The 16,973-nt window shown below is 39.4% G+C and overlaps 1 protein-coding gene and 1 long non-coding RNA gene across 2 annotated transcripts; both read right to left on the bottom strand.

Annotated features, from left to right (window-relative positions):
* Positions 1–2,566: 2,566 nt before the first annotated feature.
* slc40a1 (solute carrier family 40 member 1) lies at positions 2,567–15,262 on the bottom strand. Its single transcript, XM_005939834.3, has 8 exons — positions 14,886–15,262; positions 14,709–14,776; positions 14,267–14,426; positions 13,763–13,878; positions 8,199–8,325; positions 7,594–7,839; positions 6,861–7,496; positions 2,567–6,080 (listed from the first exon to the last, which is right to left on the bottom strand). Exons 1-8 carry the CDS (start codon positions 14,917–14,919, stop codon positions 5,764–5,766), a joined length of 1,704 nt encoding a protein of 567 aa, XP_005939896.1. The 5' UTR covers positions 14,920–15,262; the 3' UTR covers positions 2,567–5,763.
* LOC121814123 lies at positions 9,215–13,756 on the bottom strand. The gene is made up of 2 exons (XR_006054103.1): positions 12,970–13,756; positions 9,215–12,894 (listed from the first exon to the last, which is right to left on the bottom strand). It is a non-coding gene; the product is annotated as an uncharacterized LOC121814123 (long non-coding RNA).
* Positions 15,263–16,973: the final 1,711 nt, after the last annotated feature.

Below are 16,973 nucleotides of genomic sequence, written 5' to 3'. Positions count from 1 at the left end.
GGGATGACGGTGCAGTTTCACATCAGCATCTTTCAGTTCCTTTCCTGATCAGGTGCTGCTGAAAAATCATCTGTTTCTTTTCACAGTAACTGATCAAACCGGGTCATTCTCATCTAGTCGTAAGCTTTATCCGTCACCTTTATTGACTCATTGTAATTGAGGGATTGTAAAGCTGAGCTGGTATCTGTAAAAACACTTTGGCCGCTGTGACCGTGTCATTATAAATTTGACCTAAACTCCAGTACAAATTCAGTGTAATATTAATACTTTTACAGTATAAACCAAATCCAGAAAATCCCATGAAGGCTTTGTAAAATATAAGTGAAATATAATTTAAAAATAGAATGAAATGATTTGCAAATCTCATAAATCTCCTGGAGTGATTCATAATAAAATACAGAAAAGAATTATACGAATCTAAACTGGTAAAATGTACTATTTAAAAACAAAATGAGCTCATTCGTTTTACAGTACTGGAGAATCTTTACCTTGACAGTATAAAGTGCCATGAGGAGACAATTGTGATTCATAAATAACATTTCCTGGAATAGTTCCTGTGCAGGTATAGTAACCGTTAGGAGGAAATCACGGGACATTACCTGGAATCAAATTATGACTTTTTGTTTTTCTGAGCTTAAAAAAATATATTTTTGTTTTAGCTTAACAGATTTTTTTTTTTAATGCTTTAGGAAATAAAACTTTCTGTCTTGCAAAGGGTAATACAAGATACTTGATATTACCCTAATGGCTGTTTGCTAATCTCAAAGCTATCAATAGTTAGCATAACATCAAAAAAAGTTTGGGTGGGAAAATTTTTCCTGCAAAACTTCCTGCACAGATACAGTGATTCTTGGGGGAGAATGTTTTTCTTTTCAACCCATTAACATGAGAGACCTGGTATCACTTCCATGTCTGTTTGCTAATTACAAGTAGTTGGCATAGCAACTGCCGACAGCTTCCCCCCCCCATAAAACAAGATAGCTTTCTGGTGGGAAAACGTTCCCTCGGATGTCTCTGCCAGTTACAAAAGTATCCACATTTGGAATGCTAACTGCTGACAGCTGTAAAGCGAAATATTTTGAGAGTAGGAAATTGTTCTTGCACAGGTAGTGATTATTAAAAGGAAGTAATAACATTACCTAGAATCAAATTATATAATCTAATCATTGATGAATCCAGGTGATAATGGAAGAAATGATAGTTTAATATTTGACAAATTTAGTTTTTGTATATATAGTTTTTTGTATATAAATATACACTTAAAATTATTGAAACCTATTCCGTTTCGTTGTGTACCAGCTATTCTGGAAATGAAGCTGTAACTGTAATAAAGGTGTTCAGTGTATAGGTGGATATAGAGTTAAACACCTGATTACTGACTTGTAAAATTGAGCAATGTGAACCTCTAACACTTGCCTTTTTTTATCAGCTGTAGGAGCAGGCACTGATGATTTCTTTGCAGATAGAATAAAAGTTTCATTTCTTTCCTGAAAACTTTCTTCAAATAGGTGAACACAGGGTTTGAATAAAACACACCTGTTGTTTAAGGCGTTTTCAAGGAGATAATATTTATGCTGTGCACACTTATCTGGAGACCTAGTTCTTGTCTGTAGACATTGGACTTTCACTAAGGTCAGAGGCCGGTTCTCTCCTAATTGTACAGTGATTAGGTATAATGGTACCGAATAGAGAATAGAGAAAGTAATTTGACAGTAAAGATAAAAAAAACTAAACAAAACATGTTCACATAATACAGTTTAGGCTGGTTCTCAACTCACTGAACGCCCTGTCAGCTGGGATCCTGCACTAACATGACTCCTCATGTTCAAATCTATTAACATAAACCCATGTTAAACTGGATCAGACTACTTTTGTTGTTTCATTTAGCTTATCATTGACTCTCTCTCAAAAATTCCAAAACATTTCTGGATTTGTCTGGAACCATTAGCTACTTATATTTTCAAAATGTAAAAATTTACCAATGTAGCCATTGTTTCAGTCTTAGGAGGCATTAGAGAATTTTTCATTAGAGAATTTGAATCAAAGGATACATTTCAAGGGAATTTACAACTTTTTCGTAGCTTTGTTTCAAGTAAAATCAGAGAGCTTGGATAACTCAAAGATGATCCATGCTGCTTTAGTGGTCGAATGACAACTGCAGCTCTGCATAATTCTAGAAAATCTGCTCTCATCTCATCATCATGAAAAGCACAGGGTGTCAGTGGTGGACCTGCCAGTGCTGGTATGATATGGCAAATGGGTTTCAGGCTGCACAGTGCCGAGCAGCGAGGATAGGACGCGCTACAGGACGCTGAGTCATGAGGCCACCCTCATTAAAGTTGAAGCTCGCTAATGTGCCTGAGCCTCAAATGCTCATTTGTTGCTCATGTTGTGCAAATCCAGCTCACTCTTTTGTGTTGAAGTTCAGGTCACCTGGCTCAGTTCAGCACCGGCTGCCTGGAGAAAAAGGAAATTAGCTGCTAACTCTGCTGTGGTATGTGACCTCACACAGTGGCAGCCAAGGCCAAGACTGGCGCACACACACAAACACGACTTTACAGAGAAGTGATTGTAAAGACTTTCTTTATTTAAGACATATCATGCACTACAACAAATACAAACCTCCTGATATTCAGTGGAGTGTGATTATTACACAAAAAGTATTTCTTAATGATTTGGTGCTTTTATTCTATCAAACTACAATAACACTGATATATAGAGTTTTATTTATATGTATATGTTTGTAGAAAGAGATGAAAGCAATAAAATACAGATGTGCTCAAATGAAAAGGAACTACAGCTTACAGAAAAAAGAATCACAAAGTGTTGACACTACATATATAAAAATGTAAAAAAAAAAGTTTTCAAACAGCACAACAACAGTATACACTCTGATTTTCTGTTTTCCAATTAAGTTTGTATCGACTCACAGCTAAATATATTTACATTAGAAAATATAGCATTCATGACCATGTGGGATATTCCTGAATCAGCAGACCTGTTCTGAGAGCTGCTTTTGTTCCCGTGCGCAGACTGAATGTGAAGCAGGTGGAACATGAAAATAAAGCTCCTCCATCCTGTTTCACGGGCCCTACAAAATGGCCCTCTGTTCTCCCACACCTGGTGCGGTTAACTCGCCTTCCAACCCAAACACGTCTACCCTCCGCGGCTGGAATTGTGGTTAACCTTTTCATCTGCGAGCACCGGCCAGTGTGGCGAGTCTGGTTTCCATTAAGGCGTGTGAAATTTCGGAGGTTCAGAGGTGGAAAGGATACAGGTAAAAATGCAAGGTAAGCAGACAACATGTTATTCCACTTACAACTGAAGGGTTGACTCTATGGGGAACAAAATAGACCTTTGGGGCTTTCAATGCTACGCTCTTTATATAGATATTTCTGTATTATAGTGATTCTGTAAAGGTCTGGAAACATTCATTAAAAAATTAAACTTTTAAATTTGTTTAATCACTTCATGGCAAAAACGGCATGCAGAAGCGCCAAAAATCCCTAAATGGGTACGTTTTCAATCCCGGCTGAATAAAAGTTGAGGGTTTTAGTGCCATAAAGTGATTTCAGATAAGACCTGCTGACTCAGATCCCTGAGTAGCTTTTTGAGGAAACGTGGGAGCGCCTGAGGTAAACCGAGGCTGTTTTTCACAGGAACTCGGGTAGGTTATTTTTCCCTCATGACCATGTGGTAGTAGTGCTGGGTGTTGCAATATGTGCCGTAGTACCCTCCCGCCAAACAACGACATCTGAAGAGAGAACGCATTACTGTGCATGGTGCGGAGGGTTTTGGGTGAAGTCGGGACTTCAGATTTGTGCAAAATCATATTGAACTAATGCCTGATCACGCATTAGGTGTAAAGACAGAAGTCAATCACGTAAAGTGCCTGAGTTATAGACAATCACTGGAAAAAAATCACTCCAGAGAACTCAAAAGACTAAGATGTTCATATGAATCCATGCTAGAGCCGTTCAAGGTTTACAAAAACAACTTGTGGAGGAAAAAAAATGAAATAAAATAAATGTAAAAAGAAATTTGGAAAGAAACTTGGATATATCTTCTTTTTATTAAAGTTGTAAATCTATACAACACTGTATATCTTAATATTCTGTAAGAGTTTTAATTTCTCATTAATTTTAGCTTAAAAACATTATAATCAGAATCATTACGACTTTTTCCAGATTTTTTTTTCTATCATAAATTTACAACTTCTTTAAGAGAACTAAACTAAACACATTCGAGTCCAATTGTAATCTTCATAAATGTATGACTAAATTCTCAAAAAATATATTTTTCTAGTACACACAATAAATTTATTTTTATTTTAGAGAATATAAAGTATTTTTTCTTTAATGTCAAAATACTGCTTTTTTTCTGATAAATTTGCAATTTTAAGAGTTTCTTCTCACAAATTTAAAATGTAAATTTTAGAGACTAAAGAGGTAGTTTTGTAATCTCAAAGAATACCTAAATTTCTTTGACTAATTTATTACTTAATCTCAGGAAATCTTGACTTTTCTTCTGCATTTGTGATTATGCAGAAGATTATTATGCAGTTGTAATTTTTTCACATATTTATGACCTCTTTTTTTCTAGACAACTTTCTCAAAAATTGTATTTCCCATAAATTTACAACTTTTTTTTTCTCTCTTTTCCTCGTAAATGATGTCCGTTTTCTGGCATTTTTGTGTTTTTGTATATTCATATTTGTTTTAGTGTGATTTTACAGCTTTTTAGTCTTGGAGTTTCTTTCCACAATCCTAGAACGGCCCTAACACATCTTCATATAATTGTAAACTACCAGAAAAAAAAGATTAGATACAATCTACAAGTGGGTTCAGATACAGTAAGATTTTCACTGGATGCAAAATATTGTGTATATTTGGAATGCTTAGACAGCCAAAACTGGTTTCCCTCACTTCCTTTTAAGCCATGTATGGACTTTAACTTTGGTAACTGCGAGCTATTGATAAGGGTGCATAGGATGTTTGTGTTTCATATGGCACAACTGCAAGCACACAACACAATACTGATGATACAGTCATTACAAAAACCACCGCCTGCATTTCCTGAATAAACACAGCTAAATGCTCAACACCACACATTAAAGAGACAAGATCCCAGTTTTCTGTTTGGTTAAATAAAAAGTATCCACAACCTGCTCATCACACACACGTGTATATATATATGTAAGCCAGCACAGAAAGAAGTCTATGAGAGAACAGTGAGCGGATGCAGCGACAGCACCAACGAACCCAAACTGAGAGGCAACCCGAGTGGCGTCCTGACTGTCAGGATCTCAGCTTCCTCTATGAGATTTCTCTCTCATTCTGCCCTTTTTTTGCTGAAGCACCTTTTAGAAATCTTTACAGCTACATGAGGGCTGTTAGGTGGAGAGGATTTTACACTGCACTGTCCATGATTTCTCCAACAGCACCCAGAAGCGATGGACCCCTGTTGGACAGCGCATGCATGTGTTAAGGAGCGTGGATCCATAGGTGTATGGCTGAGGCGCTCACCTGACTCCCAGACTGAAAACGCTACAGAAACCCCTGCATTATCTAAACTTTCACTACTTTCTAACACTTTCTACTCCTCTGCTACTGCTAATGGTTAATGGCTACCGATAGCATGTTGTCTACGCTTTACGTTAGCACTCTGCCAGCTACAAGCTAAGATGTTAGTGAGATAAATAAGATGCAGGGCTAGTGTAAGGTTTGAGATGTATGTACCCAGGACAGAGTCTCTTTAATGGGATTAGACGGTGGTAGGAAGTGAAGGATTGTCAACTGCCTCCACCTTCTGCTCCGGCGAGCAGCAGAGGAAGAGGCGGTTGCCCAGGCTCCTGAAGGCAAACCGAAAGTACATCATATGGCCCATGGCCACAAAGGAGACAGAGATGATGACCAGAAGGCCAAAGGCCTCTGGGTTTGGGGCCAGAATCACCATGATGAAGTGCAGAAGGTCTAAGAGGTAATTCATGGAATTCTGGACGCCGTTGATCACACCTCGCTCTGACTCGATCACATTCTCCTGGATGAGCTGGGTCACTGTCAGGTCAAAAGACCACAGACCTGCAGGGCAGAGGCAAAGATCAACAGTCAGCTCTAATAATCTTTTTATATCCATAATAAAACAGCTTCAGTACTCAACAGTAGCTCTACTAGGAATAATGAGGCAATATTACTGGCATCAAAGGTTGCAGATACTGCAGAGGTCCTGTGGGACATTCTTACAAGTTATATAACAGTCCAACTTGTCAAGCTGCTTGAGTCACCTGTCTGGAAGTGATAATTTTGAAAATTTGCTATCTGGTCAGAGGAAATGAACATGCCAATAAAGCATGAGCAGCAGTTCCTGAAAACTCCAATTTCCTAACGAATAAAATAAACACACCTAAGAAAATGGACATCAGCACTTTGGAGTGCGTGGACCTTTTTTATTACCAGTGTTATGACTATAATGTGCAGTGAGACCTTCCCTGGAGTCCACTTAATAACTGCTTCTGGCCCTACACTGATCATCTCCAGCAGGTGTTTTTATAGAAATTTTGTTTGGAAGACCTATCAAACAACAGTATGACCAACCCTGTTGTTGCACGACTTGAAATACAATAGTGTAGCATAAAAGTACAGTCGAAATAAGAGAGAGATGCAAGTCAAAACTAACAATGTTTTTTAAGCCTTTAAAATTCTCCAACCGTCCACTGACTCCTGATTTCAGACATATTCTTCTCCATCTGGACTCGGCCACTAATAGCTGGCGTACTAATCCATTTTGGTAAATCTCTGCACCGCATCTAAAATACAGCAAGTATTCCCAGATTGGGAAAAAAAATAAACTACTTCACTCACCAACTCTAGCAGCAATTACGCCAGCAAACAGCAGACTAACAGACATGTAGGACTGCATAGGTGGCAGCTCTTGGGTTGGTGCGGCAGTAGTAGGCATAGTGATGTTTCCACCGGTCAGGCTGTGGACAGCTTCAGGCAGGGTCTTCTCTCCAATCAGATGGGTGTAGAGGTCCTGGAAGGGTGACACGCTGAGGTCGAAGGGGCTTCCAGGAGCGAAGACTGAGATGACACACAGTATGAGGCAGGAGAGCTGGGCCATGCCGGAGATGAAGCCAGTGCGGATCAGGCCACACTTCTTGCGAACCCAAGTGAAGGCGACGGTGCCGCAGATGCCCGAGATGGCCGAGGCTCCCATCAGCAGACTGAGCACCGAGCCATTGAGGCCCTGTGTGTAGGCGTAGCCTGTGGTGATGCAGTCAAAGCCCAGCACCGTCATGTAAAGAAAGGCCAGTGAAAGGCCGGCGAAGAAGATGTTCTGGTTGTAGTAGGCCACCCAGCCGGCCTTGAAGGTGCGCACGGGTTCAGCCATCTGGTAGCAACAGCTGCGCTGTTTGGGAGAGTCAGACTTGGCAACAACGGAGGTTTCGTTCATAAGTGGCTGAGATGACTCCTCGGGACTCTGGCCATTCTCCAAATCTGTCAAAGGGCAGAATAATGGAGGTTCTCGATTACCAAATCTAAAACACAGTCAGTTTTATTCCCCAACGATACAAACAGATAATGCTGCACTTGCCTTTTGTAGGGCTGAGCTGTTTGAGCTCCTGCTGCTGCTCCTTCTGTCCAGCTTTCACAGCCAGCGCGGGCGTCTTCTGGTAGACCTTCCACAGCAGTGCGTACTCCACACACATGGAGCACAGGTTCCAGCCAGAGATGAAGCCACAGCCAACGAAATGAGAGCCAAAGGCCATAATCTGGCCCACTAACATGGGAGCCAGGATGTTGGTCAGCTGGTCAATAATCCGCACTGTGGCATTCATGTCTGTTTGACAAGGGAGTGGAAGTAGGAGCTAGTTAGTTTAACAGCTAATTTAACACATTGACATAAAAAAGCTGATTATGGTCTTAAAATTCGTGTTTACAGTAATATAAACTAAGAACTAGCACAAGCGGATTGATAAGGGTCAACCAGTTCAAAGTGTTGTGCACCATGTGACCAAATCTTTCTAGCAGCTTGTCACAATCAATGGAAAACTGCAGTGACATAAAAAAAAAGAAAAAGAAATGTGAGCGAGTCAGCATCCGGGGTTCAAAGTCCTCCCAGCTGAACATATGACCTGATAACAGATCATATGAGGCCTACATCTGAAGATAAGCCACCAGTCGATAGCAAACACCTACCTGCCAACTTGCTGCTGTCCTGACCTGCTACAACAACCACCCAGTCTCTCTGGATGGTAATGGACATGGCCGTGCTGGCAAGGTTGGCAATGTTGGCGATGGTGATGACCAGGATGTAGCAAGTCGTCTGAAAATGATAAAAAAAAAAATGTAACAGTAGTTTTATATTTGGACTGACTTTGTGTGATAAAATGACAAATACTCCCATGAAACATGAAAAACTAAGAATCGGATAGATCTAACTCCCTCATGTCATCGAATTCCATTGTAGTCCAAAAACCTCAGTATTAAGCCACAAAGCTACACAGTTCAGTCCTTTTCGATGAACACATATTTGAGTTATGTTGATTTACACAATCTCCTCAAGACCAACAAACTCAGAGGAAAAAAGGAGACAATTTAGGTTCAACTGGAGCGGCTATCCTTGAACCGAACTGGTGGCCTATGTCACCAGCTATCAGTTACCTGTAAAACAATCTTGAGATCCCTTCCTAGGCAACTGAGCTGCCATTCACACCTCCACCACTGTGACCTTAATGACTCACAAACGTCCTCACACGTCTGGGTGTGCCTTGACAATTTCCAAGATCACAGCCCTATAAGAAGAAAAACACCTGCAACTCCTCAGCCTTTCAGATGAAACACCTAAAAGGAGCTCAGCTGCCTTCGACTAAAGCATGATTATTTTATATATTCTAAAATAATATATTATTATTTTAGAATATATAAAATAATCATAAATAATATATTATTATTTTAGAATATGATTTTTATTTAACGTTTAACATTTACAAGGTCATCCATAAACCCATCAAGAATTCAGGTTCGAGTTCAGGTTAACATCTTTTTTGGAACACCCAAAAAGAAAAGCCTGCAGTCCCAAGCTTGATGTGTACCTCGTGGCATGTTCTGGTTTATGAAAATCTGCCTATTTAGCATGTGGTTGAATCTAAATCCAATACGGGGTTTGGTTGGAGTGTCAGAGAAAGTACACATGAGTCCACTGTTGCTTTTTAGAGGATAGCTAGAGCCAGCTTTAGCACTGTTTCTCCAACTCTTTGGATTTCCAATGAAAGAATTAACACCATTAACTTAATTTCTCGATCTGTTGGACAGCACTGTCTTAAGCTTTATTTTACCTGTCATCCCTTTAAGGCACTGAGTTTCACAGATTTTTTCTGGGCTTTGGTCCCCTTTTCCATGTTTCCCATTTAAAATACTGGGACAAAATCTCCCATTGGAAGAGACATTTATGTTTCATCACTGATGGATCTGTATTGATCCATACTGATTTGACCTTTGACTTAAAAAGGAGTTGTTTCTAGGGTGGAGGAGGGGTCCAAAGTAGTCATTCCTGTTCCAGTACAGCTGCACAGTTTAGCCAAGGGAACAGATAAATATATTTTTAAAAAAGATTCAATATGCATATTTTTATTTATCTAGCTTGCCTAATTTTTGTGCCTTTGTGAAATTTTATCACAGGGTTATACTCTCCATTTTGCAGTCATTTATGGTCATGTTTGTTTCTGCTGTGACGGTTTAAGGGGGAGGGGCAGTAGGAAATATGAGACGGGAGAACAAAAGATAGAGGCTAGAGCTGACTGAAGGGCAGAAAAAGCTTCCCAGCAAGTGTTCAATCATCTAAAAACATACTGAATAGACACCAACTGACCCCAAATGTCTAAGTCTGATGACAGGGAAGCTAGTCCTGACTAACCTGGGGGGGCATCACCCGGACCCACTAAGCAGTCTACCAAGGGGAAACACCACCAGAGTAATTATTAAAAATACGATGAGGCTAAACATAAATTACGTAAGGTTGTGCACTCCGCTACAATCTGCAGTAAATGCCAAAACTTACAAAAACAAACACTAGAAAAATGTCAATGTTGGCTACACCACAGTGGATAACAGAGAGACGGCAGTGTGAGCTGAGTGTCAATTGAGAGTATGAAGCCCAACAAGCTCAGATGGAATCTGTCACAGTGATGAACATCTTCAGGAACTTGTCTTCAAAAAGTGGGTCATTTTAACTGGCTGCAAAGCATGGACCAGATCCCTCAACAGAAGGTGTCAAGGGTAAAGGGAACATGAGTTTCTCAACTTTTTCTAACTCTCAAAATCCGACCTGATTAGCTGATAACAATGGCAAAAATCTTTAAGAATGAAATCAAATGCCAACCGTTCCCACTACGTGTCAAATCAATAACTTCCTGTTGAAAAAAAAAATCTATATCATTAGTTAAAATTAAAAATTTCAGCAGAAACTGCACATTTTTCTGAAGCAGACTCTGTTTGTGGGTCTGTGCATGCATTTTCACACAGCTGCTCTGGTCAGTATAGAAACAATAAAAAAACAGAAATGCTTCAGCAGGCCCAGCCACATTTCTCTCTGTGTCATGTGACTGGCCTTGAACAACCTGCTGACTGCACGGCGTTCAGCAAGACACTAAATCTCCTGTTTCACCAGTCTCTCACCACCTCCACCAGCACTCCGACAACAGCCAGCCCTCTGAACTCTCTGACCGCTAGAGAAATAGCCCCATTTTCCCACAGATACTGCAAACACAAAAGAACAACGCTGGAGGCCTTCTGTGTTTCAACCCGACACCCAAACCCGTCTCCTGTGATGAACGGAAACTTGAACAGTTTGCAGTTCTGGATCTCTGGATCGCGGAGATCAAAATATTGACAGTGAGGGAGCTCCTGTTTAGTCACATAGCTCAACAAGTGTAAAAAAGAAATAACTGAAACACTTTCCTGGTCCCCAGTAGCTTTCCTGTTGTAGTATGTATGTACTCGTATGTTAAATCTACTGCAGGCTTGAGAATCTACTTGTTTTCTAACCCCCTTTACTCAAGATTCAAGATTTGTCTTGAAGTGAAGTCAAACTTTAGAGAAAGTCTTTACTGACTTTCTCCTGGAAGTGTTTCACTTTTTAACTGTAATGCTTCACATCTGCATTCAGGGAGAAAAACTGAAGTCAGGTACAGATTTAGCTACAGAGAAGTTTATGTGGACACTCTTGGATCAATGCATTAATAAATAAATAAATCTGAGTAATCCTCCACATGACTCCTTCAGAATCAGCTAATTATTTCAATCTGAGTTTATTTAATTGATCCAAAGCAAACCTTTACCGGCACACTTTGAATGTTTCAGAGTTGCTGAACCTGTATTCAAATTTTTGATTTTTCCAATATTTTGAGCCCTCATACCTTCATAATCAAACGAGATATACATCTGAAATTTTCAGGTCTGAAAAACTCTGTTAAAACTAAAAATAAGTCAACTTCACAGCCACTCCAAGTGTCACAATCTAAGGAAAAAATCTCATTTTTGTACAGTACTATGAAGGTGATTTACGTCTTAACGTGCCATGGTAACCTGCTCCAGAGCACGTTAAGTTTCAGATGAAAACCAACGGGTATGAAATTAACTCCTACTGACCAATCTTCAGAAAACAGCATCACCATTCCTAAAAGATTTCATTACGAGGAGAATAGGAGCATTTTAATGTCTTTGTGTTTCCCTGATAAATATAGATCTTTTGACGCAACTTTATTTCATTTAGTTTTTTTTATCTGTTGGCAATCAAAACTCTACAACAATTTTATTTTACTTTAATCGTTAACATTTGATCCTAACCAGGACACCTCCACTTTAATTGCTGACATCATATCTAATGTGTAAACTACATTTGAATATTGATTTTGTATTTAATCTTTACTCTCAAACCCTTAAATAGTAAAGACTCCACAGCAGGGCAAAAAACCCTCAGCCTCAGCCAGAAAATAATTAAGTGTAATTAAAATTTTTATTTTACTGCTCTGTACACTAAAGATCAGAATAATGGTTTTCTGCATTAACTGTTTCTTTTTAACAACAATGTTGCGTTTTGGTGTTATATTTAAAAAAAAATGTTTTTTAGAGATTTGTGATCACCATTTGATCATAATGTGATAATGTCTCTGGCTGGAGTAGGTGACACTCATAGGGATTGCTTTCTCTGGACGAGTCATATGATCATGTGAACGTGCAGGTCTGAGGTGATAACCAGCTTTGTATGATAAACTCTTTCGTAGTACAAGGTGCTGGATTTGCTATGAAACACGTAGCAGCTTATCACCAACGCTTATCAGCTTTCGCTTCTTCAAGTTACATCCTGAAGAAGACAAAAGCTGCTACGTGATGGTGTAATTTACAAGTACTTCAGTTGTGTAAAATAAAGGCCTTAATTAATTTTTCAGACCTACCTTGTTCCCTGACACGAGCACCAATGGTTTAACAGACATGAGTAGTGCTACCTGATCCAGGTACAGTTTTTAACAGAACTTTAATGTGAATATCATTGGTACTTATAAACGTTATGAGGGATTAGAAATTTGGGATAAAACTCATTTAACAGAGTGAAAACGGGCCCACTCCTGTGTACTCTGAGGGCCTAGAAAATATTCATAGTATGAATGTATGAATATAAGGTTCTCAAGGTTCACTGAACTATGGGAACCTTTCTCGGATTTGACTGATTTTATTCAGAATAAACTTCATGTAAACTCAGTTCAAGTGCCATGTTTTGTCCAACTGCCTCAAGAGCGGCGTTATTTAATTTAAGGAGGAACTGATGACAATAGAAAGAGTTTTGCAAATATGAATACTGCTATGTCTTGAAATTTTAACTTGCTTTGGTGTTAAACTGTTAGCAGTCGGACGTACCGCCCACGGGACATTGGATGGTTTATGGGACTAATAGGACTGCTAAGGGGTTAACTGTTGGGTCTTTCCCTTGAAATCATGAGCAGAGAGAAAGAGGAAACTTAAATGAGGAATTATTGATTTCTTATTTATTATAAAAACAGAAGTTCAGTCTGTTAGAGAGAAATTTGTACTCATCAGCAGTCATGTGTACACCGGATTAGATTTGAAAGAAAAAAAGTTTAAATATCTAAATAATTGATTGCTGTACTACAAACTAATTATGTGTATTACTCATTTTCACTTTCACATTTTACTGTTTTTCCACTGTTAACTGTGTTTGAATTATTTGATATATTGAAGTGAATGGGTGCTTTTAGTTTGCATTAGAATAAATTATCTGATAGGCCTTTTATTTTTTAATTTTCTATTTAATTCTTTTTTTTTTTTACTATTTTTGATGCTTCAGTAAGTATCTGTGGGAGTCCACTTCAGGCTGTGTCCTGATAGTCGCTTGATAAGACAGGTTACACCCACAAATATTTTAGAAACAGGCTCTTTCTACTGCTTTAAAAAAAAACAATACTCAAGTGTAAATTCTACAGATTTTGTTCATCGATTTGCTTATAATAAGTTTATGATTTCAAGATGATTAACTTGAGTTCAAATGAACATTAAAAAAATTCTAGTGGAGCTGTTGCAATCCTCTGTGGATAAGCTGTGCTCACTCCATAAATCACACTGACGGGGGAACTCGCATCAGTGAGTGAAAGTAGGAACGTTTCAACCTCAGCTTAAAGAAAGGAGGTAAAAATGCTTTCAGTGCAAATCCCCACCAAAACAGGTTGAAACAGGACAGGGGATCTTACCAGAATCCATCCATTGTAGAGCTCCGTGAGCTGGTCTTTGAACTGGAAAACAAGCATGAGGAGGACCCCGCACGCGATGACACAACTGTTCTGGACCAGCAGCGAAGTCTGGGCCACTGTGGAAAGACCACGACAGCCATTAGGGACAGAGATCTGATCAGACACAACACATTCATTATGGTGCAAAGAAGCTCATTTCATGTCTTTGCCAAATTCCTCTGTGTAATTATTTTCCAGTTTAACTGTTAAATGTCTGTGTTCAAGGGAATTCATGTTCACAGTCAAACACCTGGTTTTACATCCCAGACTGAAGTAACTATTTACAGTTTTCTTTGTCCTTGGCTGACGGTGTTGACTCAGGGCAAGCTACAGGTCCTGGCCCTTATATGGGCCAAATGTCAGAGGTGTTGTGACATCTGACCAGCAAAAAGAACTGCCAGAAACCCAATTCAAGCCCACCAAACTGAGCCAAAAAGTGCCACACATAACCCAGATTAAACTTACCTTTAAGCCTGGGGTTTTTGTCCACCCAGTCCCCGATGATGGCTCCCAGCAGGAGCACCGAGCCAGCCACCACCAGCCCATACACGGCAGTGAGCAGCAGGCTGTTCCCGTACAGCTCCACCAGGAAAACTGCCACAGCGAAGTTCCACATCCGGTCACCCTGAGGAATTTAAATTCAGATATTCAGATATTTAAAGCTATTTGTATATAGAGCACTGTGTGGCTAGCTGCAGGTGCAAAAATAAGTGAGTTTGCACAGTTGTAATGACATATAAAACAGCAATAACAAAACTAATAACGCATTAGGTTTGATTTAACACTGGATGGCCACAAATAAATATAGTCATCAAGGTGAACATGCATACATTTACTGTGTGATGTCAGTTAGATGGACATGAGCATGGTTATAATACAATGCTGGTTATAAACAGTGTGTGCTCACCCATGTTGACAGAGCGTGGCCCATGTAGATGAGAAATTTGGCCGAGGTGAAGAAGTCTCGGGTGGATTCTGTGGAAAAAAACATGTTACAGCTGGTGTTCGATACCCATCTGTGACACTCAGGCTCCTCTCCTGGGAAATATTCAATAATTTCTCCTGCAACAGAAAAACAACTCACCCATGCACGTCTTTTTAGTTCCAGAGTTATCCATTTTAAAGCTCTTCAGATAGAAACAACCGGCTTGATATGTCTAATATATATTCTCTCTTTTCTGCTAGATCCCCTTTTGTAATGCAAAAGGAGGTCGACTCCGACTACCTCTGCACCTAACTGACACAATAACCGGAAAAAACAAAAGAAGACACGGCGTTTCTCCCTTTTTCTCCTCTCCAAACTTAGCTATCACTGTAGCTGAAGTTGGAAAGAAATGATTTTATAGCCCGAAAGGCCGGGTGGGTCGCAGGGACACGAAACCGGGAGACGAGCTCCTGTCAGCTGGGCTCCTGTGGACTGTCTGCTCGGCTCTGCTCTCCGCAGCTGCTGCTGCTCTGTTTACGACCCGCCTCGAATATACCCCGCGCGGTCACGTGACTGCCCTTTCTTTACCCCTGTGTCAAAAACAGACGCGGTCCTGCCTACTTAAAGAAAAAAAAAGAAGAAAAAGGAAAAAAAAAAAAGCACTATAGGAGCAGAAAATGGTGTCATTGTTACCTTGTTACAGTTAAACCCTCCGGTTCCTCTCACAAAGGTGAGCTTCGGTTTTAAATGTTCCCCTCCTCCCACTTGTTTACCTCCTAGCAACATGCATGATTATTTACTATTATTATTATTATTATTATTATTATTGAAAAGAAATTCAAGTTTTATACAGACATTTAAGAAAAATAATAAAGATATAAATAAGGAAATTAAACTGTTGGGTAACTATAATGGACACGAAATTGAAATTATTAGCTAATAGCATGCATGACAGTTAAAATTGTTAGCTAAAAAATACATTAACAATGTTTTTAGCTTAAATATTTTGAAAGACAATTAAAAAAATGTGAATAGTAATAAATGTGTTGAATATAAGGCTTTCCCTCCTTGCGGGGGTTCTGCAGGTTTCTTCCTGTTAAAAAGGAGTTTTTCCTTCCCACTGTCGCCAACTGTCTGACCATAGGGGGTCGTCTGATTGTTGGGGTTTCTGTCTAATATTGTAGGGTCTTTAGATTATAAAGCAGATTGAGGCCACTGTTGTTCTAAATTGGTGCTATATAAATTAAACTCAATTGAATTTATTGAAAATGGATTACATTGAATATAGAACTGCCTAGCAAGGAAGAGGAAGACCACAGAGGAGGTTCAAAGATGCAGGGGGGTTGTGTCACAGAGGAAGGTGCTAGGGATAGGTTAAGATGGAGGGAGATGATCCGCTGTGGTGACCCCTAAAGAGAACAGCCGAAAGAAAATCAGGAGAATATCAAGGCCTGTTGAAGTTTCAGATTGAAGTGACCACTAACCAATTATCTGCCATTTTTGCTGTGACCATTTGCCAAAACTGGTTGCCAGGGAAAAATCTGTATTCCTCAACCAGTTTCTCTGTGGTTGCTTGAGGTTGCTGAAATTAGTCACAAAGAAGTGCAAATTGCTGCACCACAAAAATCTTTGCAATCGCTTTCTTCTCTAGCAGATTGCAGCAGTCGACCGCAATTTGCATGGAAGACACCGACTGCAAACACTCACCAAAGTCTCTCCAAGCATCTATGAAACTGTGAAAAATGCAACAAAAGCACAAACAGAGAAAATCCGTCTTCAAAATAAAAGCACCACCTTTTGAAACATGTCTGGAACACAGAGGCACAACTTTTACTTTGAAGGTGAATGTTTTTTGCACTTTTAAAAGTTTTATTTCAATTTTACTATTAGTTGGAGGGTGTTGTAGACAATTCTGCATCTTCCATTCAAACTACAACGAACAGCAACAATCTGCAATCATAAGGATGTTTTTGGAGCAGCACCTTCTGTGTGACTGATAGTACCAACAACCACCAGCAACCACTTGCCAGCTTCTGATCTGATATGGTAGACAACCCCAAAGCATATTTTAATAGATATTAAAATACAGTTAAAATATAGTTGAAAGGATTAGAAATAAAACATACTGGAGAGTTCTGCATCAGCAAAGATGGTGGTGAAAGCGTAAAAGTCAACAAACTGTTTAAGCATGTGTTTTTTTATATGACATATATGTCATTATAACAATTTTATGTTCTGGTGACCACA

This window comes from Haplochromis burtoni, unplaced genomic scaffold, assembly GCF_018398535.1.
Source record: "Haplochromis burtoni strain Fernald_Lab_line unplaced genomic scaffold, NCSU_Asbu1 Contig_20, whole genome shotgun sequence".
Lineage (NCBI taxonomy): Eukaryota > Metazoa > Chordata > Actinopteri > Cichliformes > Cichlidae > Haplochromis > Haplochromis burtoni.
The sequence above is the reverse complement of the archived record's forward strand: the minus strand, read 5'-3'. Positions and strand labels throughout refer to the sequence as shown.

Excerpts from the sequence above, each read along its gene's own strand:
- slc40a1 (XM_005939834.3), bottom strand. The coding sequence starts at position 14,919 with ATGGATAACTCTGGAACTAAAAAGACGTGCATGG. Across the intron at positions 14,427-14,708 it reads GCCACGCTCTGTCAACATGG|GGTGACCGGATGTGGAACTT; the intron begins GTGAGCACACAC and ends TAAATTCCTCAG. Across the intron at positions 7,840-8,198 it reads GGACAGCAGCAAGTTGGCAG|ACATGAATGCCACAGTGCGG; the intron begins GTAGGTGTTTGC and ends CTTGTCAAACAG.